We start from the raw sequence: 26,632 nt of genomic DNA on the forward strand, positions 1-26,632 counted from the left end.
ATTTAGTAATGTAAATGTATTCAAATGAAATGCACCATTAATTTATATATTTGGCAAAAAAACATTTAATTTACATAATTAAATCAGTTTAACCTATCTGACTAGCAATTTAATGATTAGACCTGTTCTGTACTGCCATCTACTGGTGACAACACGGATGGAGCTACATACAAGTTCAATGTGCATTTACAAACTGTAATAGCAGAATGCATGATTTGTGCTCCAGCTTTCTTCCAACTGTAACTTAGAGTGTTTGTCCCATTACAAAAACTCATTCCGTATCCACAGAATAGGGATAAGTGTCTGATGGGCCTCCACCATCATGAGAATGGGGCTTGTGTTCCCTCATTTGAATGGAGAGTTGTTGGCGCTCAATTCAGCTCTATAAGACTGCCAGAGATAGGCAAGTGCTATACAGCTTAATGGAGCAGCAGACAAGCATACATTTTCTTCACTCAATTCAAATGTGGGAACACAGGCATCCATTCTCGTGAACAGCGGAGGGACCCAGTAGGCGAATCCTCACCAATCAGAAACTGATCTCCTATCCTGTGGATAGGGGATAAGTTGATTATATAGAACAAAGCAAAAATGTGCTATGGAAACTAAAACCAGATGTAGTTTGTCAATGACAGATTATCGGCAGAATGGTAACGTAACACATTTTTACATGCTTGTGACCTGTTGCATACTATGATGTAAATTGAAATATACCTTTGTAGATACGACCCAGCCCTCGGTAGTCCATCTGATCAGAGCAGTTGAAAACGACCACATACTTCCCAAGACACTTGCCCATATCTTTAGTAGTTTCAGTCTTTCCGGTGCCAGCAGGTCCTGCTGGTGCACCACCCATGCTCATCCCCAGAGCTTGAGAGAGGGTAATGTAGCATCTGTAGAATGACATATAAGCAGAAATATGTTATTGAAAACTATTATCTAAAATGCAATTTCAGTAAATTACAGAATATCAGCTAAATTACTTTGTTAGCTTTCTTGGAAAAAGTATAGTTTTTTTAAATAAAATTATCTACTTCCTCTTTCAAGAACCAATGAACGTGGTCACAAAAATCAATTCTTTCCAATATGCAAATAAACAGCACTTCACAAAGTTTTCTTTCTCTTCAGTTCGTCTTGAGATTAAATCAGATTCCAGTTATAACAAGTTATGCCCTAACCACAAGACAGGGCTAACTATTTGATTTGTGGGAGTCCAACCGCTGGGATCTCTACCAATCACACGAACGAGGACCCAGTATCCGGCAAGGCCCCCTGAAATGAATGGGGTGGCAGGTCAACCATGTGTATTAGTGCTCCATCCACCCCTATGGGCCTGCTGGAGATGGCAGAGTACAAACGCTCGGCTATTTCTGGCAGTCCCATAGAGATGATTGCAGTAAAAGTGTGCATGCCCGACCTGCCACTCCATTAACTTTGGGGGGGAGACATGCAGAATACTAGCTCCCCATTCTCCCTATCCTACTGTCTGGGGGCAATAAGGAAGCATAACTACTGTCTGGGGATACTAAGGAGTCAAAACTACTGTGTGGGGGTACTAAAGGGGAATAACTTCTGTGAATTGGGTGCTAAGGGAGCATCACTACTGTGAAGGTGGCACTAAAGGGGAATAACTACTGTGTGGGGGCACAAAAGGAGAATTCTTATGTTTGGAGACACTAAGGGGGAATAACTACTGTGAAGGGACACTAAGGGAGCCTTTTCTGTAAAGGGGCACTAAGAGGGCACAAAGGGGACTGGGCTGGGTGGGAATGGGCATGCATGGATTCGAACTGGGAGGAGTTAGAAGCATGGCTTAGTGTAAAAAAAAAAAGTTTGCCACAGTGTGCCTAGCTGATATTGTGCCCCCTTACACTTTTCAAACGTTAGGAGTCATGTGTACACCATTACAGGGAATTATTTGAATCCTTCAGTTCAGAGGTACACGTAGATACATACAAGATAACACAAGATATGCTTAAAATAAACATATTGGGGCAGATTTATTTATCAAAATCTGTCAGAATTCTGGCACACATGTCATGTGTCACATTCATTAAAGGGGTTTTACAGGAATTCATATTGATAAGCTATCCTCAGGACAGGTCAGGAATATTAACTGTTACAAGAGGCTGTGGCGCTCCATGAGTGCTCAGACCTCTTTCTAGTCCAATGACATCCCCATAAATTGGTTACATGGCCTAGTTGCAGCTCAGTCTCATTCAAATCAATGGGGCTGAGCTGCAATATCAAGCACAACCACTATATGATGTACGGCACTGCCAGGAGGCCAGGGCGTTCACCTGAGAATAGGCCATCAATATCAATTCCAGGATTACCCCTGTAAGTGTTTTATACACTTTTTGCGCCTTACTAGACAATGTGGTGTATCTTATCTGAAAGAGGAATGGCTTAAAAAGTTGCCACATTGCACCATTATTTTGATGCACAAAATGGTTTAAAATATCAGTTCGCATAAATGTTGTTGTGCATTAATTATGCATATTTTTCATATTCAGCTACATGTGTCTCATGTTTTCTTATTAAAGTAAGTACTATAACAGATTTTGTTTATTCTGTATTGCTAGTAGAACCAGATAGGTCAGTTTTTCATACCTTTTATGTATAAAAGGATTATAAAAATATGGCAAAAGCTAAATTAAGACAACCAAGAGGTAGAAAAAAGTTAGTCAAAAGTCTCTAAAAGACGCGTCAAATTTATCATAAAGCATGAGCCTGTTGATAACGTTGGCACATCTAGCCTAGTTCTAAACCACATAAACTTAAAACATATTAGGAAATCTGCCCCAATGTGTTGCAGTTGATTATGTATATAACATTTCTCTGACTTCCCAGCTCATGCCAAGTACAGTTTACCTGTCAGTGAGAGGGGTGATGACCAGCCTGTCTGTGCAGCCCAAGTATTCATTGCAATAGCTGAATTCAACATCTGTAATCTGGATTATACATTTGTCTATATCTTCAATGAAATAAAATCTAGATTGTTTTTGCCACTCAAAGTCTGAAGCAGACCTAATGTTCATGCGGACCTGAAATTAAATATATTTATTATTTCTGATTTTCAGCTTGCATTTTACACCAATTGAGAATGGGAAATTATATCACTAGTATGTCTCCATTTTTGAAAATTAACTCATCTACCCAGTCACCCACACCTTCATTCATAGTAGCAATGTAACGGCTTAATCTAATTAGATCAGTGGCATACCTATTATCTATACCTACTATAGAGTCAGAGAAAACTGATAAAAAAAAGTTAATTCCAGCCTCTGGATAAAACAATGGAATGCTTCATTGAAGAATAGGCATAAAATCCAGGTATGCCAAACAAATAGTGCACCAAAAATGCATCTCCTGCTAGCTACAACTAACAGTGCATTTTTTTGTGCACTATTGGGGTCATTTATTGAGACTGGCAATTTAGACGCCGATCTTAATACCCTTCGCCAGTGGTGGATGCGCCAAAGTAACCGGTATGTACAGTTTGCAGGCCTCTACGTAACTTCGGCGTATGAACCACCGGCGTACACCAAACTTAAATCTGTGCCAGTTCCCTTGCTGGAGTAGATTATAGTAATTTTCTATGCCAAAAACTGTCTTAGAAAATTATAAATAAGACCCACCTGCTGACCCGCCCTATTCCCTGCCCCTTTTTTTTTGAAATGGTGTGGCATGTAGGAAGTTGCAAATCTGCACCAAATATACACCAAAAGATGGCGTACATTTAGTCATAAATGACCCACCCCTATGTGTTTGGCATGCCTGGATTTTATGACTATTCTTCATTAAAGGATTCCATTGTTTTACCCGAAAGCTGGAAGGAATTTTTTTCATCCGTTTGCATGTGTTGGAATGTCACGCTCTTCCATGCCCCAGACCTCTGCATTCGAGCTGGCCATGATTATTTCTTTACTATGGCGCCAGGGTACACAACGTTTACAGGGCCTGTGGCAGTAGGTGGCAAACACTGGATTAAATCCTCTGTATGACACCTTTATAGTACCAAGAGGAGGGGAAACATAGTGCTACTTTTCATGGTAGTCTGAGAGAATGTGGAGAGCTCTGAAAAATCACTAGAATCTGGCATTAGTTCATTAGTAGCATATACAGAACTATGGGCTGTGGTGTAGTGCTCAAAAATAAGAATATCACAGTTACTGTATGGAGGAAAACTCATGTAAAAATTACAGATGGAGTGTGCAGATGGAAAAATGCATGGTGCACTGTGGTCGGAAATGATAGGTACGCTTTACGATATTAACTTCAGTGACTAAAAAATTCAGCTTACCAAGTCATCAAAGATATCCTTCTGGTGAACATGAATGGTGATCAGAGTCTCATACTTGGTTCTCTCCATCTTGGTCAAATCCTTTGTGGTCATGTCAATCAAATCATTCAGGAGATCAAGGAATTTCTGATTTGTTGTCTGCATAACCTTTACCGAAGAGAAAATAGGTGTTCAAAAATAGTTGTCTCATTACGACAACCCCTTTCTATATTACCTGTTTGGGCACAGACAATATAGAGTAGGGTTCCCAACTGAGGACTCCACTGTATGACCAAGAACAGAAAACTGCTAAGTATCAGCTGTTCCTGGTGGACCCAACCCATCCACAGATTACATGTATGGCATTCATTAGAATACATTTCCCCTGTAGGAGATATATATGGGTGGCACACATTTCTTTGCAGGGATTTAAAAGCTGGACCCACAACAATAATCTGATCACCATACTGGTTTCCTTTCAAAAGGTGTTATCATGGATGGGCAACCCCTATAGTTTTTTAAAAAAGACCATATTTTTAAGAATATTGTTTATGGAATTGTACATTTTTATATTTCATCTTATAGCAAATTGTAACCTTGTAGTAACAAGATATCACCTTTTTATCAGTCTTAGAAATATTTAAGGCGTCTTCCGCATCCCTTGTCCAGATCATCTGAATTCCAAGAAGACCAATCTGTGCTGGGTACATGGCCTGGAAGTCATACAGCTTGAAGCCAGAGTCACTGATGGCTATAGATGATTGTCTGATTATAGTGTGCAGCGTCTTCTTTACTCCATTCAGGAGAAGCCCAAGCCACGTCTCCACATTTCCCTAAGCACATATTTTTACACAAGTCAACAATAAACACTAATATTGTACCTACAGTTCCAACACATCCAAAATAATCTCTTAATTTACATATGTTACTCTGTCCCTGTATAACAAAAAGAAATGCAATATCTGATCATGTGCTCAGGCTGTGTGCATTAATACTTGTTTAAGTGTAGGTTTACACATTGAGACAAGTCACAGCCGTGGTCGGTTTTTGACATGGTTTCCTGAAATTGAGGCAAAACATTGCAGTTTTATTATGGAAAACCACTGTAAAAAAATTATGCAAACTCAGCTTTTGGATTACCCGGTAAAGAAATTCACCTTTATTACCTCAAATCTATGCTTTTCTGAGTACACTAGATATAACCCCTATCTCTATACAAAATATGAATAGTAAACAATTGATCCACAAAATGTTTTCATGAACGTATATGAAATTATGTGTTCTGACATGTAATAAAAAAAATACTTTCAGCACTGACAGTAACAGCATAATTTTCTAATGGATACTACCCTGCTATGTTGTAGTAAGCCATACCTGAGCATTCACAGGTTCAATCAAGTTTACTCTTTCTCCTTCTTGGGATTCAAAATACAAAATCTGATCATAGTTCTTCTCATGAAAACCAACTCTGTTGACATTGTCAAACAAACTCAGAAGATGAGCCTGGAAATTCAAAAAATACATAAACAAATCAATGGTTTCAAAGCGGGATAGTATCAGACACTATGAGAATTTTAGTTGGAGATCAAAGATATATTGACACAGCGAGTCCTAGAAGGTATTTAGATGTTCACTTCCATCACATTAATCCTTATTCTGGTTTGCTGGGTGCAGGCATGCTTAGAGTCAACTAAAATGTATTATGTTGGGGTTAAACAACCATAATATAGAGTGTATTACTATTGATTTCACTATTGAGGCAATAGTTTTCTTTCAAAATAGATATTAGCATCCACATCAATGACTTTAATGTAATTGAAAACATGGCAGGCGTTATTTAATGCACTTACATATATGGAGCCACTGTGTCACTGACCAGATTTTACGTAGAGCTGCTCCTTTAACCCCTAAGAACCTATTGCTCAGGCACTTAAGGGGAAGGTAACTTATATAATCCGGAGAGGGTGTTCATTATCTGGGGACTGATTAAACTGCACACGCTGACCCTTTAGGAAATATACAGAGAGCAAGCACACCCTATGGAGGTAGAGAGGCCTACAGAGTGGACCAGGCAGGACTATACAAACTCCTGTGGCCGAGCCCACCAAGAGGGAGAAGAAAGATGCTGGTGGTCATGGACCTCCCATACAGTGTGGCAGGAGCAGTGAGTATTCCAGTGGTTGTGGGTTGTGTCCCTCAGGGACAGACCGCCAGCATTGTAATTCATCAGTGCAAGCAATACATTATTTAAACCATGAACTCTTGGAAAGACTAACCCACTGAGGGATGTCAGATAGGTTAAAATTGTTCACAATTATCTTTTTATGATTTACAGTAATATTCCTAGTTGATTCCTACTTGTGTGCTTTTAAAATGATCCATCTCCTTTATCTTTATTGAATGAAACCATATTTTCTTTCAAGCATTTCAGAAAAAAAGGAAATTGTGTTTGTCACATGGTTCAAAGAGCAGGTTCTGGCAATTACTAATACAGCATGAACTACTTCCTGTACCTGAATAGTATGTGAATCCGATGCTTGTCCAAGTATCTCCAGAAGGGCAGGATCAGAAACAAAGAAAAACCGTGGGAATACTAAGCGTTTCTTTTCCAGGTATCCAGTAAGGGATTTCTGACACATCTCCAGCTGTTCCAATAAATGTGGTAACAATTGTGCCAATGTTTCATCACCAACACAGCACTGAACTATGTTGGGGGTCTCATGAGCCCTCTGCATGATCTTCTGCCAAGATTTATCAATGTTCTGGAACCTCTTGGCTTCCTGAGAAAATTAAGTGACAATGTCAGTGCCTTTTCAGGGTGATGTCACCTGTAAAATTAGCAGATAATATACTGATGGACAGATAATTAAAGCAGCAGGATGATTAAACACAAACACATTGTGCCAAGAAAATGACTATTAGAACATGAGTGGCAGCAATGAGTAACGCCTCCGCCTTCTATATGTATTTCCACATCGTTTTTACTGCACCCCTAAGATTAAAACTTGCTGGACTCTATAGATGATACAGGTTGGGCCCCCAAGAAGAGTTTCCTCCGGCGGGCCCAAGGAACCCCAGTCCGACACCGATTTCAGTTGCAGCTTTCCCATGTATAGCATTACAAATCCATTGCAAAAAAGAATTATTATATTACAAAGGTTCAAGATGCAACTACTGTACATTCACAAGCTTTGAAGAGAAAAGCAAAGGCTGTACCAAAAGGCACACTGCTCACACAGGACACTGCTTGAATCACAAATTAGAAAACAATCAATCATGATCAATGACATGGATGTCAGAATCTGCTCCCTTTGCTGTTCAAGGCACAACCTCTCCTATGATTAATTCAGTACATTTATAGAATATGACTAAATATTCATATTACTACATAGATTCTCTTACTCTTAATAGTATGAATATTGGGTAGGTAAGGTAAGACATATGATCCATTAGTATATTTTCATAAAAGGCCATCCTATTTCTCAGGTTTTAACATCTGCTCATACAAATGTATTATAGATGCAGTAACCAAGGCAACATATATCTTGCCTGACAAACATGGGCACAAGGGACATCTACCCTTTGTTCAGCATTGTATCATGGGATGTCCCTACCGAGAGAACATATGTGACCATGCCTACCATGTATTTTTCTTTTCCCGAGTCTTTTATCATTCTCCTATGGGCTCTTCTACAGATCTATCACTGTCACCACACACATATTGTCGACATTGATCCACCTTCCCTCTATTATACACATTGAGAAGAAGCTATGCAGCTCACTGCAGAACCAGTCCTGTACATTACACTTATAGTTACAGTAAGTGGTGCAGGTATACACCATTCATTGTAAATTATTCTAATCTTATTTAATGCCTTGAGATTTCTCAAGAGAAAATAAGTCCAAGTCCATACTGAGTTTGGAAGTTCATTGACAGACATTAAGAATTTAGGTACAGAGTCATTTTATATTTAGAGTACCAGTTCATCAGTCATCTACTACATGTTTAATCTATATAGACCCTTTTTCCTTTAAAAACAGCTACTCCCTGAACTATACACATAGCATTTCATAAGATCAACCCTCTAGCCATTTTGCACCAATCTTTCTTCACTTATCATGAGAGGTGCCTGAGGACCTGATAACAGGTTCAGCTTTAACACAATGCAAGTTTTACAGCCTACGAAGCTTATTCATTCATTCACTATATCCATAGAGTTGAATGATGAAGTTCTGGTTTTCTGCACCTACTCTTAGTGGGAGCTTAGATACAGGCAGACATACATTCCCCCCCTTTAACTCTATGGTTAAATAAATGATTTGGAAAGATGGAATTACAAAAGATATGAAGATATGTTAGGAAATTAATCAGCACAGATTTTGTGGACCCACTTAGAAGAAAAAGACACTAAGGGGGAATTTATTAAGACTGGCGTTTCATACATCAGTCTTAATCTGAAGGGCATAGGTGTAAGATTTATAAAAAGGTGCCTGCCTCTTAATAAATATGACACATGATTTGCTGACCATGAACAACATAAAAAAAAACTAAACTAGCTCATAGCATTAGCATCAGTTTCTGGTGTAAATTATAGTAAATCTGTTGGGTGCCTGTGGGGGGCAAGAGCAGAGTCAAAGGGCAAAAAAGACTGTCTAACAAATTGATTGCACCAGAATCACCAGCACAAGCCAGCACTACCGTACAAAATTCTAATGTAAGAGATGTTGTAATACATAATAAATAAAGCATTGCAAAAAGCAACCAGAATTATCAACATATTAGGACAAAAACAGGGGAAGGCAAAGAGAAAAGCAAGAGGGTAGATAGAAACCTAGAGCGCCATAAAAAAAATTAAAAGTTGATGAACCCAAGAGCAGGTAAGTCACACTCATGATAGGAAAGTTGTCTACTATTTTGCTGTATCCTAACAACTGAGCCAATGAAACCACCTTCTGTTTTGTGGGCAGAAGCAGTGAGATCCTCAATTTGCATTGCCTCGTGAATTATAGCAAATCATTGACTGGTTGTCATGACCTAGGCTTGGAGCCATAGGACAGGGATACAGGTTTGTACTCTATTCAGTGCCAAACCATTGACTTCTTATAAAATGTAATCAGTATATCAAATACGTAAAGTAGAAATAGAGGAGAAGTATCAGGAAGTGGGCAATCTGTGAATTTAGGAATGATAGGCCAGGCAGTTTTTTAAAAAGGTAGCCAACATGGGACAGCCCCTTAAAATATTGAGCAATGTATTTTCCTTAGATCCACATCTCCAAAATAGGGGAGGGACCAATAGTATTAAGGCACAGAGTTTAGAGGGAACCCTGTACCATCTGGAAAGTAGATTATGACGTGTTTCACACTGCTGGCACAGTCTACCGGCAGGCTGTTCCAGCATAGGATACAGGGAATTGGTTGGACAAAAATCGGTATTTGGCATATTTGCTGAATTGCCGCTGGATCACCGCTGGACCCCATTATAGTTAATGGAGCCAGACAGCATTCTGGGAGCATCTGGCAATGCAGGATCCGGCAGGCTGTTCCCTACATTGGCTGGCTAGAAACCATGTGCAAAATAGAACCCTCTCTAAACTCAGGTGGATAGATGGGGGATGGATGAGGAGAGATCTTTTGGAGAACAAGCGAGCAGCAATGTTTAGAGTAGGTGCAATAGTGAGATGAGTAGCAAGGATCTTCAGTGGCAAGATAGAGAGATGAGTAGATGGCAAAGTCTGAAAGCATTGTTTCTACAATCCTGTAGAAGGTGAAAGCTGTGATAATATGATAGGTCTGGAATAGCCCTATTTAATTTGAAGTGAGCCAATAGGGATTTTTTGCAATTCTAGGAGATGAAGTTAGTAAGCATTGATGAGAAAGATGAAAAGAAGAGATAAGGTATATAAGGTATATGTGCTTCAATATTCACATGTGGTATATTATATTTTTCCTAGTTTAAAATTCTTCGCAGCTAGCTCATCTAGCATCATTCTCAGTAATTATGCGTCTAAAAATATTGATACCTACCTGTGGAAGTTGTTTTGCTATATCACCACCTACAAACACAGCTTCCAGGTAAATCCAAAGGTTCTGTACATTGAGCCAGTTCTCAATGATTTCTGTGGTATTGGATAATTTTTGCACCCATTGCTGTATGGTTGGTTTAAATGGGGCATTATACCTGTTTAAAACACATGCAAAAACGTAATCAATGTCCTGTTCAGGATTTCTGCACATAATGAGGAAGAAAATAAAATACAGTAAGGTTTTCTGAGACTTTTACACTGATGACTTATCCTCTGGATACATCAACAGTATCTGATTGGTGGGGGCCCGGCACGTGGAACCCCCACCAATCAGCTGTGTGAGAAGGCACCAGTGTTTTCAGTAGTGCCATGGTGACAGCAGCTTGTACAGCAGCTGTGCTTGGTATTGCAGCTCAGCCTCATTCACTGCCGCCAGGGGCGGACTGGCCATAGACCTTACAGGGGAATTTCCCGGTTGGCCGAAGCCCAGAGGGCCGTCTGGGCCCTCCTCATAGCTGGCCACGGGAAGTTTTTGGGGATGTATTTTGTTTCTGCTGGCAGTATTTTGTGATGGACTATGGTATTTGGCTCTGTTGGGGTGATATAATGTACCACAATACGGTATTGCTGGCTCTGCTTTCCATCAATTTGTACCAGACTACAAAATGGGGCCACGTTTAGTATTTTTTCCAGGGCTACTTTTAGTTCCCAGTCCGACCCTGACCGGCGCTCACGTTCATCGGTCACATTGCCTAGGCGTAGCTCAGCCCCATTGAAGTGAATAAGGCTGAGTTGCGATACCGTTGTACAATGTATGGTACTGTAATTGGTAAGCTAAGAGAAGGCTGTAGCACTACTTGAGGGTACCAATGCCTTCTCAAACAGCTGATCGTGGGGGTTCCAGGTGTCGGACCCCCACTGATCAGATACTGATAACCTATCCAGAGCTTAGGTCTTCAGTAGAAAAGCCTCAGAAAACCCCATTAAAGAGTATGCATACTGTATACAGAATACATCTGTGTGTAATAGCTGAAACTGTAAGACTCCAAATTCTACAGTGCCAAATGTGTAAGGAATCTGGCAATGATAAAAAGTCTATATCATTATAACTTTTTGTGTTTAAAAAGAAATAATTGTGCACAGCTACTCTGCCATAAGGCCGTCATTTTCTCTTTCTGGATTTACAAAAGACAGAAGCAGTAAATGATACAAACCGCTCAGCTGCATGCTAAGTGCACAGACAGCTCTATAAATGCACCTGCAGATTACTTTAAAAACTTATTTTCAGGATGGAGGAAAAACACACACAATATATTGGATTTGAAAGGCTGACTGCCAGCATGTTTGTATCCGTATTTCCAGGTCCCCCACAACATCAGATATGTATACAGAAATCACAGTCGTCACGCAGGCCTTGGTGTAAAGGTCAGTGTGGGAATTTTCTCAGCTGCCAATAGCTGTGCCCATTGTTCAGTCGCTTTGAGAAATTTCTGAGCTTTATACTTTTTTCCTTTTTCTATCTTTCTGCTTTAAAGCGTTTTTCTTCAATAGAATAGATCAACATTTAAGACATAACCTTTTGGCGGTACAAAAGTCTGCAACATGTCAATGTATTTATCATCAGAAATGAAAGCCAGAGTAGAATAGCCGATGGGATTTAAATGGGAAAATATACTGTAGTGTGGCAAAAACCCAACTACTATGCAATACAGAAGATTTTTTATGCAGATCATTAAAGGGAAACTAAACTGAATATATCAAACAAAACAAAAAATCTGAGCTGTCATAAAATCTATTTCTCAAAGCCAGGGACTACCTTTAGCACTTGGTACTGCCATCTGTCTACTGCATGCCACTAACAGGCATGCTTGCCAACATTTAGATGATTTGATAACAGAATAGATAGCAGATGGTGAAGACAAAAGACATATTATATACGTGCAGCTTATATATTTTGGCACAATTTGAATATGCACATGCTTATAGAATATTGTATTATTATACAGGTGGCTAGTCAATCTGGACATCACCACATACTAAGGGAGTCATTTATCAAACTGGTGTAAAGTAGAACTGCCCACAGTTGCCCATAGAAACCAATCAGATTCCACCTTTCATTTTCCAAAGAAGCTGTCAATAATAAAAGGTGGAATCTGATTGGTTGCTATTGGCAACTAGGCTAGTTCTACTTTACACCAGTTTGATAAATGACTCCATAAATGCTTTATAGTCTATTTGATTAGATGACAAAATACCACAGAGGAGAAATCATTTTGATCCGTTTTTGCTAGAGCCCCCTGTACCACAGACTTTAAGGAGAGGCACATTACCTAAAATTACTGCGTTTGAATAATTTGTATTGCTCATATCACACTGATATTATACATTGGGTATCAGTGCATTTTTAGAATAATAACTGTTGTTCTATATAATGGTATTAGGTTTCTAGATACAGCAATGGAGATGGTCTCAAGAGTAGAAAAATATGAGAAGGTGTGCATGTCAGCCATATAAGAGCCATGGTGGCTAATTCAAAAGGAGTTGCCAAATCCAGAATCGTTTAAATTACTAATCTTCTTTAAAATAGTTGACTTTAAATTAAGCTCTTTATACAAGAGAATGTGCTAAATCATGAGCCTCGCTGTTCCAAGCTGCATTACTACTACAGCAGATATGAAAGCGGGCCAATATATGTACCCTGCTGAGTGGAAATATACACGGGAGCGAGACAAAGAAAAGGTATCACCTACCTGTTACTCATTATAGAACCTAACACCATAAGACTGTCTTCCATTAGTGCAATTTTCTCAGAGGTGTCGGACCCCTTCAGTAGAAGTTCTCCTCTGGACTTGAACTGGGCGAAAGTAAACACATGGGCACTCCATTCATTGATTACATTTTTCAGCTTTGCTTCAATATCTTTCTCTTTGACGGCACTGATACATATGTCCTTTAAGAAAAAAATGAAGAAAGTCATTGCATTGCAGACCACTATGATATTCACTCAACGTTCAAATCCTGTAGATATGGGTCAAAACAACAGGTACTCTGTTCCTAGCACTTTATGTTATTTCCTAGATGTGCTCCTTAACTTAAAGGGAACCTGTCACCGGCATTTTGTGTATAGAGCTGAGGACATGGGTTGCTAGATGGCCGCTAGCACATCCGCAATACCCAGTCCCCATAGCTCTGTGTGCTTTTATTGTGTAAAAAAACGATTTGATCCATATGCAAATTACCCTGAGATGAGTCCTGTATGTGAGATGAGTCAGGGACAGGACTCATCTCAGGTTAATTTGCATATGTATCAAATCTTTTTTTTACACAATAAAAGCACACAGAGCTATGGGGACTGGGTATTTCGGATGTCCTAGCGGCCATCTAGCAACCCATGTCCTCAGCTCTATACACAAAATCCTGGTGACAGGTTCCCTTTAAATGTGTTATTCTGACAGAGTTGATTTTACCAAATTGATATAATGTCTCATGTGGGTGACCTGGCCCCACTTTCCACCAAGGGCCAATGCAGTAACTTCTAAAGCACCAGTGTATGCAAGTGATGCACGTGTACATTTCTAGGAAATTTAGCATTTTACATAAATTAAAGGGGTTGCCTCAGTTCCACACTCTCTGTTGCAGTGATGCCTGCTGTTCTTAGTTTTGAATTTTTATTAAAATAAAATGTTCATATCTAGGGGCCACTGCAGCAACGCAGTCCGCACTTGCGTACAGAAAGCAAAGACTCCCGGCCTTTTCAGTGGCCGAGATTGCAGGAGCAAGCGTGCATAGTCTCACACGCATGCGCAGTAGCTCCTGTGGCCTCATATTCCCCTTGTCTGTAGCTCCCCTCCCCGCCAACCTCGTATGTCCCCCTGTTTTTAGTACAGAACAGCTCCAAGGCATGTGCCTGGGAGCTGTTCTATACAGCTATAAATATAGCTTGGGATTTTCGGAGCACACACGCACAGGCAAGTGTTGAGATTACATCATTCCAGCACTGTTTGCCTGTACCATCAGTCAAAGTCAGATGCATCTACCCCCTACAGCTCAAAAACGGCAGGTAGAGACCAACAGGGAAGAACTCAAAGTGGCTGTTAAACCAGGCACAATGCCTTGTAATGATAACCTTCACTTAGTGATCTGTTGCTCCATTCGGGAGGGGGGGGAAGAAAAGCACTTGGTGTCCTTAACTGCAAATTACACTGCCTTCCTCTGGATCAACTTGCAGGATAACAGGCCGAACTGGATGGACAAATGTCTTTTTTCGGCCTTATGTTACTATGTATCGGTGCATTCTTGCTCCTCCTGCTTCCTCTGCCAGCCTCTCCCTCTCACCTAGTCATCTCACCGTCCTATCAATCAAGAAAGAGAGGGAGAGTCTGGTAGAGGAAAGAGTACTTTATCTCCAGAACGTAGTAATAGATTACTAGTGAAAGGGATCATTGCATTCAGCTGAGCTAGTTTTACTATACAAGGCATCGTGCTAGGTTAGTGTCCTGGTGCAGTCTGAAAGTTTCTACAATGTTGTCTTTTTCTTTTCCCCTTCAATTTCTAACTCTTTCATTTATGACTAATGTCTTCCTTTCTGCAGCATATTAATACAGTTCATACAAAATAAAAGGGGGAGACACAGGAAAATATAGTACAGGGATCAGCAACCTCCAGCATTCCAGATGTTCTGAAACTACAACTCACAGAATGCTCTATTCACTTCTATGGGAATTGTTAGAACAGTCGAGCATGTTTGCATGCTGGGAGTTGTAGTTTCACCACAGCTGGAGTGCCGAAGGTTGCTGATCCCTGATAAAGTACAAGGCAAAACACTATAAAGTACTGAGACATTCTGGTAATAACTAACCTATATATGAATAATCAAAACTGAGTAAAGCATTAAGGTGATTGTAACGAAATCCGAGGTAAATAGACAGATAGATAGATAGATACATACATACATAGATAGATCTGATACTCTCCTGGACTTACATTATCAATAATTGATTATATAGCAGTGGCTAAATGATCTATTAAGCAAATGCAAATGGTGCCTCTAGATGCCAGCCCATCTGAAGACTAGATGAGAAACTCCACATTCTCAGAGGAAGTCCCCATTTATCACAGGCCTGCTAACTGAAAACCATTTGGACATCCTAATGAAGATCTGGGAGGGGGTACTTAAAATGCACAGCCACCCTATACATGTTGGCTGCTAGACCAGTGGCTGGTCTAAGCCATTCAGTAGATGAATGAAATAATATCAGAAGCCATAACTCCGACCTCATGGCACCCACAGCCCCAGTACCCTAATAATTGTGTTCAGCTTGACATGGGCTTCGGGCAGAGTATATGAGCGTGCCATACTGGGCAGGAGGCAGTTCTCGGTATTCAGGATCTGGCCTTCTGGAAATCATAACTCAGTCATACTTGGTGTCTGTATGACCAGGACGAAGCGACTCAGATTATGGGATCATACCTGTACCCGCAGTCCTTGTCATACAGCGAGGAATCACCGTGATTCATACTGCCACCTCAGTCAGTCTTCTGGGAAGGTGGGGCAGAAACCTGAATAATATCAGACGTTCCAGAAGGCCGGACCGAAAGTAGGGAGGTTCCCTCACAGCCGGCTGAGGGGGGGATAAAAATCGGTGTTTGGGAACAGGTAATTGTCAGCCATTTTGGGGATCCACATTGTTTGGAGTAACTGCCCATATCTTCAGCTGTCCCCACAGCCGGAATATAACTGCTGCATCTCAGTAAGCCAATATTCCGTATTTTATCCTGTTTATTTTAATATGTTCACTGCATTAATATTGTATGTATATTTTGTTTTTCTATTTTATCTGACACTTTCTTTTAGTATTGCACTGCACTATTGGGTATTACATTTAAACATTAATAAGTCCCTTCCTTGTGGTTTTATAGAACTTGCTCTTTTGGAGGGAATAACGTTACCAGTAGTGTTTCAGAGGATTTTAGGTCCCATATAGATAACCTGTGTTACTGTGTTAAATTTGGGTTGAGAGAATATCTGAGTATAAGCCCCTATTGCCTTATAGTATAAGTGGTGGCAGCTATTGTAATAGAAAATATTGGGGTGTTAGAATCTAGGGGAGTAAGTTAGCATAATTCCGTCATCTAGAATAGGTGGGTGGGAATTTCTGTGGTAACTTGATGAGCTCACTAGTATAATTCACCCCAGTGACGTGACCTATTGAGTAGGGATTGTGACAGTGATTTACACTGATGTGAAAAGATTTGTGAAGCAGGGTTTCTACCACATACCCATCAATAATGGATATACAGTGACTAGCATATGCCATCACTTTATGATTGGTGGAGGTGCAACCTTAGTTAGGCCTCATGCACACGGTCGTTCCGTGCATTGGGGACCGCAATTGCGGTCCCCAATGCACGGGCAACATCCGTGCAGCGGGCCGGATCCATTCAACTTGAATGGGACCGTGGTCTGTCCGCACCGCCCAAAAATATGACATGTCATATTTATTTGCGGTGTGGAACAACGGAAAAAAAAACACGGAAGCACTCCGTAGTGCTTCCGGTGTTCCATTCCGTGACTCCGTTCCGCATCTTCGGAATTGCGGGCCAATTCAAGTTAATGGGTCCGCATCCATGATGCATGGTGCACACGGCCGGCACAACGGCCATGTGCATGAGGCCTTATCCTGAGAATGAAGGGCATGCAGCATTGTGAATGGGACCGGCTACAGCTCCTGACACAGTGCGGCCTATGGCCACAAAACAGAGGGGAGCACAGCGCTAAACCAGCATTGCATCTGCGTCATTCATATGGACAGTGGGGGAACCAACGGTTGCGCTGTGCCATAGTCAACCATCACTTTACAAGATGGGACTAACCCTTTAATGTCTTTGAACGCCTTACTGTATTATGTTTTTGGATTTGATCTGGCAGCAGTGATTAATAATTTAAATATGGTGTAGGGTGAAATAAATTATCCTCCCGGCTATGTGTGTGTGCTCACATTATTATTTGTGCACAAATGCATTTCATAAAACACCACTATTTATTCCTTTGTTAATAACGGTTAGGCACAATGACATGCTGATAAGTAAGCTCAATAAATCTTAACTTCGGAGGATAATAAGAACATCAGAAACCATATCGTTTGGTCAACAAAAGATTAAGTGCCACGTTTACTGCCAAGGAACCAATAAACTGTATTGTGTTCCATCAATAAATTGCCTTATGACAAATCCTTTTAGTGGGAATCTTGTCATAACTTGGCGACTGTGATTGCCTAGAGGCTGCTTTTTTATTCATTTACAGGAAATAATTGCAGAACACCATATTATTTGCTGAAAAGCTACCACTAGATGGTAGACAAAGTGATTTTCCATGAGGGTTGGCATTCAGAAGAATAAGGTAACTTCACACTGTGTTCCCTTATTACAATCGTCAGGGCCATTTCAAATATTCCAACTCTTCTGCACAGTTGCGTAACTAGAAATGACTGGGCCCCACAGCACATTTTTGAATGGGGCGCCCATTCCTCCAGTAACATCTTCTCAACCCCCACTCCTGTGGCACTTTGAGTGAAAGGTATAGGCAGTGCAAACTGGTCCCGACTTCTCCTAGGCCCGCACCTTTGCTGTTTGCTTCAGTCCACGTGACAGTGCAGTGCAGGAGAGAGGCTCGATGGCAGTTTTCCTCTGTACAGTGCCTGAGCCGGGTATTGATACACCCAGCAAAGACATGATAGCGTTTAATCTTCCGGGCCCTGTCAATCAAAGTGCAGGGGACACAGAAGCAGCATGCTAGAACAGAAGCTCTAGGAGTAACAGCAACGCCCCCATTGCTCCTAGAGGCTCGTTTGCATATATTAAAAGTTCAGTTTTCATAGAAATAAAGCCACAGACTGCTAAATTCTGCTGACCTGTACACATGTCGCAGCTCAGCCTGTTTCACTACAATGATTCTGTAGCCCAGTTTACCAGGCAGATGTAAAAAGTTGGCATACATATGGTGAATAAAAGTACTTGGCCATTTTAGCTGTAGAAGTTCCAGTGCCTCGTCTCATATCTCACTGCCGACATAGCCATGACACAATGCATTGGCTGCATCAATGTCATGCCCATATAACACATGTGATTGCTGTTGACAATTATACGGCAAAAGACTGCTGAGGTCACATGTTCTATAGGGCACCTCACTGCTGCATTCAGAAGTCCATTGGGGAGGATGGAATGGAGGTGGTTTGGGATCACATCTGTTTTATTATTCTAATGACATCTCTGCATTTACACTGGCACTTTATTGGGTCAATTACTGGAAATTAACTCGTACTCACCCAAATCTGCTACTGATCACAAACAACAAGCAAACGATCAAATGGTAAACTGTTGGCAAATTAAATTGCTTATTTGGCACAAGTAATTATTGTTTTTCGGCAGCACTTTGTAAACAGGGATGAGTTGGTGATCATTCATTCCCATACAGCACTGATAACTGCTGGACATAAACGCAGCTAACGAGAGGGCAATGATTAGGAATGGAATTTCCTATGTACATTTGTTCCCATTCATTGCCCAGTAAGATCAGCTCATTCTCTAGGGCCACATGGCCCCCTATTATCAACAAGAACCCACACAACAGTTTCCATAAACGTGTCATTAACATGTATTACATAGCGCACTATATAAAAGCCCCAATAAATAGTTGGACCTCTTGTACTGGCGGTAGTGCTATGCTCTTACAACCAATCAGAGCTTGGCTTTCATTTTGTATACAGTGATGTTTCTTCATATTGCGGAAGATAAGAACATTTTTATTCTTCTGGGTTCTTCTAATTATGTGTTTGCTACATTCAAGTCACAGCCGCCACTTTTTTTATTTTAAGTGCAGAAGGCTATTTGCATGGCTAATTGGAGAAGAAAAAAATGAGTCTGCAGTACTTAAGAAGACAAGCTCTGCAGTACACACAGAAATGAAGGGCTCCTGTGCCAATGTACTCTCATTTGTTTTCTATAAATATTCATACAACAATTACATCTCTGCATGCTTTCATTTCTAGATCGCTATAGTTCACCTCACGCAGAACAAAACGTATTGATATTGAAGAGGAAATGCCACCTGCAGATCAGACTGTTTCTCCAATTTTTTAAAGGGTTTTTTCAAGATTCTGATATTGATGACCTATCCTCAGGATACGTCATGAATATCATATCGGCGAGGATCCAACACCCCACAACTCTCCGATCAGCTGTTTGAGGAGGCAGCTGTGCTTTGGTGAGCACCGTGGCCTCCTCACAGCTCACAAGCAAAGCACCATCTACCGGATAATGGCTGCGGTTGGTATCACAGCTCAACCCCATTTACTTGAATGGGACTGAGCTGAGCCCTAGGCCATGTGACTGTTCACGTTAAATCAGCTGCCTAGGAAGAAGCCGCGGAACACCTTTGAGCATCATGGGCTCTTCAAACATCTGACTAGCAGGGTGTCGGGAGGTGGACTCTGCTGATCTGATATTGATGACCTATCCTGAGGATAGATCATCAATATCAAACTCTTGGACAACACCTCTAAGGATAAAACAGCCTTTATTTTACTTTATTTTATAATTGAAGCAGTAAATCAATTTCAGTAAACCATGACTTTTCCTGGCATGCAAATGAATAGCTAAAAACAGCAATAGTTATTTCTAAAACTAATTTGAGAATGTAAAATGAATTATTTATAACAATTATCACTTGTTATTAAGTTTTTTTTTATGGCGACTAAGCAAAAATTTACAATTCTGACATTTTTTTTTACGGTGTTCACCATGTATTGAAAAGTGTTTTTTCAATGGAAAAGAAAAAGAAAAACTTTTTTTTTTATTGGAATTTTTTTCTATTTAATACATTTTTTAAAAACGTTTTTAACCACTTAATAGTCCCACAAGGGGACTATAACAGGCGATCTTTTGATTGCTTCTAAAATACAATGCATTAGCAGGCGCAGCCTGCTGAAGAACACTCAAGGCAGGCTTGGGGCCTATACCATGTCCCAGTCTACTTATACACACATCGTCACACCACACTCATTTGCAGGTTACTGATGGGACAAAAACAGAGTCCGCTCCCTCTGTCACCGCATACATGTAGCGGTCGCCATTGCCTGTGGCATGTAAGGGGTTAAACAGCCTGGATCAGCGCTCCTGCTGGTCTGGGCTGTTAGAGCAGGAGCGCAGCTCTCTTGTGAGAGCTGAGCACCAGCTCTCTGCTGTAATGTTTTTATGGCGGTCCCTAAGGGGCCTTTAGCTGGGCCGCCAACGTGTATGGATGGTAACTAATGGTTAAGTCGCATTAAGTTAAAGACACAGAGGTAGGCCTTTCAGAAATAATGCATTTATAGTGGTAAGGCCCCATGCACACATCAGTATCCACATGCAGCCTGTGTTGCATACACATTTTTTACAAACCCATTGACTTCTATAGATCCTCGGTCCACATGCATGAATACAATGGGTATGCAAATAAAATGCAGGAAGGAACACGGACTGCATCCATATTCTTTCATTTTTATGGTAATTTTACTAATGTAATACAATGTAATGTAATGCTTTGAAATTTAAGATGTATAAAACTAATTTACTGTACAATGAATTATAAGTACAGCCTCAGCATGAACCCTATGATATCAATGCAGAATTATCAGTAAAATTCCTTCAATTATACTTCACAGGAATTACCTACAATCTCACATTTTACCACAAAGACCTAATCTAAAGCCTGTGCTCCTTGGTCATAAAGTGGTGGATAAAACAAATTGTATTTGCTGGGACAGGGTCTTTTTGGGGTTTACCACGAGGCTTTCTGGTTAACTCATGAATTGCTCACTGATGCCATCCTCTGCTAGCTATTGCTGGCACAGGAAGATTGGAGAAATACATGTCAGACTTGCTCACAGATAAATTAGTTGGTGTTTCTATAAACTATGAATTTATGGCAGACCTTTGAGCTTCCGATAAGGAGTTAATCATTAGGAGTAGTAAAGAATCCAAGTTCTGGAGACTTGTCAGAAAATTAGCAGCAGAAAAATCAAACAGAATGTGGATTTCTTGATGAACGATTTAGTCTTGGCACTAACCTCAATATCCTCTTTGTATTTTAGCAATGCTGCTTCCATTATATTTCTCAGGGAAAAGCTTTCTGACTCCACATCAAAAGTGTGGCCAGTAAGTTGTGATATTCTGTCCCAGTGTCTCTTCATCATTGCCTAGAGAGTGAAAAACAGCAGTAAATAAAAATAAATGCAGTAAAGATGCAATAATACTAAATCTATAATGCTGTATGAATGCATTATCCAGGTAAACCAAAAATTGCAATAAATTATGGGACATCAATCCCACAATCAATCCCACTTTAGGGCCCCTTCAAACACAAACTTGCTCTTGCGTTCTTTTCTTCACAAAATAAAACTCCTAGAAACTGATCTCATTTTTTTCATACTGCATGTTTTATGGCAGGATGTTAGCAGTGTTTTTTTTTCTATACAAGTGTGTGAACCACATTTTTTCAGCCATTTCTTTTTATAGAGATGTCAAAATGCCAGAAAAAATAAAAATGCCAAATGTTTCAACATACTGCATTTAAAAATAAAACAAAGTCAGGGACCACAAAAAAACAACTATTAACAAAAACAAATGGCTCAAATGGCATTTATACACTCCACTTTTCCGAGAAGGGGGCAAGGACGGGGAGGTGGTGGGGCCAGCGGGCCTGGGGAATTTATCATTTTTCACACTAGTTTTCTGGCATAAACGAAGACTGAAACATACAGCGGCTCTGAATTGCTGGAGGATGCATCAAATTTAAATTAGGCGCATCCTCGGCCACACCAGGGGCTATCATAAGCCAGCATAAGACGCTAGTCTATGTTAAATTCCCTCCAAAGTATTTCACTTTCAGGATAACAGGCTGAACTAGATGGACAGATGTCTTTTTTCAGCCTTATAAACTATGCTACTATGTTACTTTTGGGAAATTATCCTTTAAACAGGCCTTAGAACAATTACTTGGGAAATTAGCCACCAAAAAACACCTGCAGAATAGCATGTTACTATTTCTTTAATTACAAGATTACATATATCTTGGTAAGAAATAAACAATGATAATTAATGTATAATAAGATTTCCAGATTGGCAGAAGAACAGTTTAATGAACATGATTGACATCTCTGACTATCAGTTCCTGACGCCTATTTAAGCCTGTAGCCAACATTTGGTAGGAGAAGTGACTTCATACTTTGTTTGCCATCATTTCAAGAAGAGGGCAGCTCTCACTGAAGTCATCAATACTGGTCTTCAAGTCATTAAATGCTTGCCATTCCTTCAATGCTTTTGGCAGCTTGCGAATTCTAATTTGAGAGGGCAAATACAACATATTAGTCATGACAAACATTATTTTGCAGCACGTACAGTACAGTGTTAACAGTTGCTAAATCTTGTTGGCACACATTGTACAGCACCAACTTATTAAAATCAACAAAACACTAGGACAGCTGAAATAAAAGAGTGCACCCAACAAAGGCTTGAGGAAGACAATTATGTAGAAAACATCCTTTGTTCTTGTACAATTAGATGCAGTAATAAAAAATTAATGTCATCAAAGGAAATGTCACATCATTCAACATTGTTGAAGATGTTTTTGTAACAAAGCCTGAGACATCCTACTGTAAGTTGTTTGCCTGTACTGAATGACATAGTAAGGGACACCACATTACTGTACTAAGGGGCACCAAAGGGACATTACTGTACTAAGGGGCACCAAAGGGACATTACTGTACTAAGGGGCGCCAAAGGGGACATTACTGTACTAAGGGGCACCAAAGGGACATTACTGTACTAGGGGGAACCAAATGGGACATTACTGTACTATGGAGCAATAAGGGGGACATTACTGATGCAAGGAGCACCAAAAGGGACACTACTGTATAAAGGGGCACTACGGGGGACATTACTGTACTAAAATGGGAAAAAAAGTGGGACATTACTGTACTAAGGGCAATATTACTTTAAGGGGCAATAGAGGGGACACTACTGTGCTAAATGGCACAAAGGGGACGTTACTTATGCAAGGAGCCCTAAAAGGGACATTATAGTACTAAGATGCAGATCACAGTACTAAGGGGGACTTTACTGTACTAAGGGGCAACAAATTTGGCATTACTGTACTAAGGGGCAGTAAAGGGAACATTGCTATTCTAAAAGACACCATGGGGACATTATAGATGCAAGGAGCACTGAGGGGGACATTACTTTACTAAGGGGGACTTTATTTTTGTAAAGGGGACTAAGGGATTCATTGCTATTGTATCGGGGCATAAACAGGGACATAACTACTGAGGGAGTCAAAGATGTCTTTACATTACACTCGGCAGACATGACATACTTCTTCATGACTGGAGGAAGTATTTATGGTGGTCTGGGTCAGATAAAGATGAAAAGGGAAAGTGAACAATTCCAATCACAAAGGATGTCATGTTTAATTCACTGCATATAACTGTACTGTATTTTTACAACTGTTATCGACCACCATATGGTTATTGTATAGCAGTACCTAATTTTGGTCTTAGTACAATGGTTTCTATTTAGTATCAGCATGGTGGTATTCAGTCATTCGATGGTGGTAATTTATGTTCATGGTCTAAAGTTATTTTTGGTCAGTGTAATTATTTGTAATATTAGACTTGGTTTACTCTGATTCATTCACTAACAGTATTGCGATAATATATGTTACTCATATAGTGGTACTATTTGTTAACTGTATGACTGAAATATTTAGAGGGGTGTTATCATATATAAGAAATTGCATTATTATTTGGGGGGGCATATATATATATATATATATATATATAAAAGCAGAAGAAGTAGGACTGCACTCCGAAATAGTGGTGAAAGCAAAAAAGTTGTATTCACCCATAATATGGCAAATCTTGCGACGTTTCAGCTCACACGAGCCTTCCTCAAGCTTGAGGAAGGCTCGTGTGAGCTGAAACATCGCAAGATTTGCCATATTATGGGTGAATAAAACTTTTTTGCTTTCACCACTATTTCGGAGTGCAGTCCTACTTCTTCTGCTTATACTATTGGGGATTGCCGTGACCCCACGTTGGACTCTACACCCACATCCTGGCTGGTGCTCCCACTGGACTTTTCCATATATATATATATATATATATATATATATATATATAGAGAGAGAGAGAGAGAGACCTTAGCAACGCTACTGTGTCTCACATGGAAGGGGTGCCCAGGTCTAAAAATTGTCCTGGAGCCCACAGGACTCTAATCACACCACATGTATGTTGCCATGGTGTAGTTCAGCACTGTACTCAAATAAAGGCTGTCACCACAAAATGTAATTCAGTCTGAGCAGAACAGATTGATATATAGTTTTGTGGGAATTTAAATATTTATATCTCACACAATGCTATCAACCACTGATAACGCATCCTCCCTGTACCGATAGGTATTTTCAGGAGGTAGAAAAAGCAGATATATAAATGTATAAAATGCATGTTTTACTGAATGTTTTCACACAAAACGATATATCACTCTGCTCTGCTCCTCCTGCTCTATAACATGCTGCTTTCAGATTGCATTGCAGTTTGTGGGGACAGGTCCTCTTTAAAGAATCCTGCATTTTGTCTATGAGACAAGCAGGCAAAGGCTGTAATAAGACCGTCTTTGTATGCTAACAGATAAGTCTTGAAGTCCTAAAAAATCTGAATTCCATTTCTTGCCTTATTATCGGAACTTGTATTACTTGGAAAGGATATAAAACCAATAAAAGCTAATGCTAAGTGGCTCTTTCCATGGGCCGAGAATCCACCAGATAATCGCGAACAAGTGTTCATAGGAGCTGCCGATTGAACAAACAAAACTCTCATTCGTCAGGTAATTGGACCGTTTGTGCATCTCTGCATGTAAATGTGGCAGTCTCCTTCACTGACGAACGGGCGCTTGCCAGGAAGGAATGGTTCCTGCTGAATTATCCCGTCTAAAGGGACCTTTACACAAATCTGAAATACACACCTATTTTGGAAGTCTAGAAGCTCACTGTTGATTTTTTCAATATCCAGGTCAGTCCACAATATGTCATAATATCCAGTAATATTTTCTATAACTGCATTGTAAAGACCATATAGTTTCTGCTGCAAAGATAGCTCACGTTTGATCCTCTGCAGCTCAGCATATTCTAAAAAATATTAAACAACAGAAAAAACAGGTACTGAGAACAGTTAAACAATTTAGTCTAACACAAGCAATATTGGTAACTGACGCAGCACACTATCTCACTAATATCTATGGACAGTAATGTATGACACTACTGCAATGACAACCACATAGCTGCCAATACCGTATCAGTTTATGACACACATTGGATAGCTGGCACTTCTATTCATCCTATGCTTGATACTCACTTTAAACTGAATTCTATTTAGGCCTCATGCACATGACTTTCTGTATTTTGTAGATGGCCAACAGCATATCCACCAAATGCATGCATGCTGCACTTTTTGAGGGCCTAATAGTAAAAATACCTATTCTTGTCCGCAAAACAGAAAAGAACAGGACATGTTCTATAATTAGAATGACCGACACACGGATGAGGACAGCACATAGAGGACATCAGTGTGCTGTCCGCATTTTTGGCGGTCCCAAACAAATAAATGGGTCCGCATCTGAACAGCAAAGAATTCGGGTTGCACACAGACCACAAATATTGTCGTGTTCATGAGGCCTTACGCTGCTGGTAATATTATCGCAACTATCGTATAAAACTGCCACGTACTGTAGAAACAGGAATATTTTAGCAGTTTTCTCATACAAGTAGCTTCAGGATTTGCAGTTCTGTAAAATCTGAACATTAGGTTATTATAATTGTGCTGTTCACCTGTTATTTGGAGACCAAAGAGCTCTTCTCCTCCAGAGAAAGTAATATATTTCCTCCATAATTCATCAAATTTAGCCTGAAACACTTGCAATCTGTCACTAGCTTCCCTGGGAGGTATCCCTTCTACTCCAGGACCACTATGAATAAAAGAATTACAAGAAAGTACATTAATAACATACTCTATGCGTTATAGATTAAAAACATCTCATACGGTATGAACAGCCATTTCTGTCAAAGCAATATAATAGTTCCACAGTTCCTCGGATCTGAGAGAATTTAAAGACAGCAAGTTGCATAAATCAAGAACTAGCAAATAGTCTGATGCCACAAGTAATGACAAAATATGCTGTAAAGCAGGCCACCAGCTTCTCAATAATGCCCATGAAACCAAGAGGCAATGAACTA

At 40.1% G+C, this 26,632-nt stretch overlaps 1 protein-coding gene across 2 annotated transcripts in view; it reads right to left on the reverse strand.

Moving 5' to 3' along the window:
- LOC122939661 (dynein axonemal heavy chain 5-like) overlaps nucleotides 1-26,632 on the reverse strand; it is a 337,492-nt gene that overhangs the window by 159,682 nt on the left and 151,178 nt on the right. For both annotated transcript variants that reach the window (XM_044295816.1, XM_044295814.1), the window contains exons 31-42: nucleotides 26,228-26,364; nucleotides 25,366-25,528; nucleotides 22,574-22,685; nucleotides 21,417-21,545; nucleotides 13,062-13,261; nucleotides 10,313-10,466; nucleotides 6,799-7,065; nucleotides 5,660-5,788; nucleotides 4,903-5,118; nucleotides 4,307-4,453; nucleotides 2,875-3,047; nucleotides 715-893 (exon numbers count right to left, since the gene is read on the reverse strand). In XM_044295816.1, coding sequence (XP_044151751.1) covers nucleotides 715-893; nucleotides 2,875-3,047; nucleotides 4,307-4,453; nucleotides 4,903-5,118; nucleotides 5,660-5,788; nucleotides 6,799-7,065; nucleotides 10,313-10,466; nucleotides 13,062-13,261; nucleotides 21,417-21,545; nucleotides 22,574-22,685; nucleotides 25,366-25,528; nucleotides 26,228-26,364 — 2,006 coding nt within the window. The remainder of the gene's footprint in view (nucleotides 1-714; nucleotides 894-2,874; nucleotides 3,048-4,306; nucleotides 4,454-4,902; nucleotides 5,119-5,659; nucleotides 5,789-6,798; nucleotides 7,066-10,312; nucleotides 10,467-13,061; nucleotides 13,262-21,416; nucleotides 21,546-22,573; nucleotides 22,686-25,365; nucleotides 25,529-26,227; nucleotides 26,365-26,632) is intronic.

This window comes from Bufo gargarizans, chromosome 5 (genome assembly GCF_014858855.1).
Source record: "Bufo gargarizans isolate SCDJY-AF-19 chromosome 5, ASM1485885v1, whole genome shotgun sequence".
Classification (NCBI taxonomy): domain Eukaryota; kingdom Metazoa; phylum Chordata; class Amphibia; order Anura; family Bufonidae; genus Bufo; species Bufo gargarizans.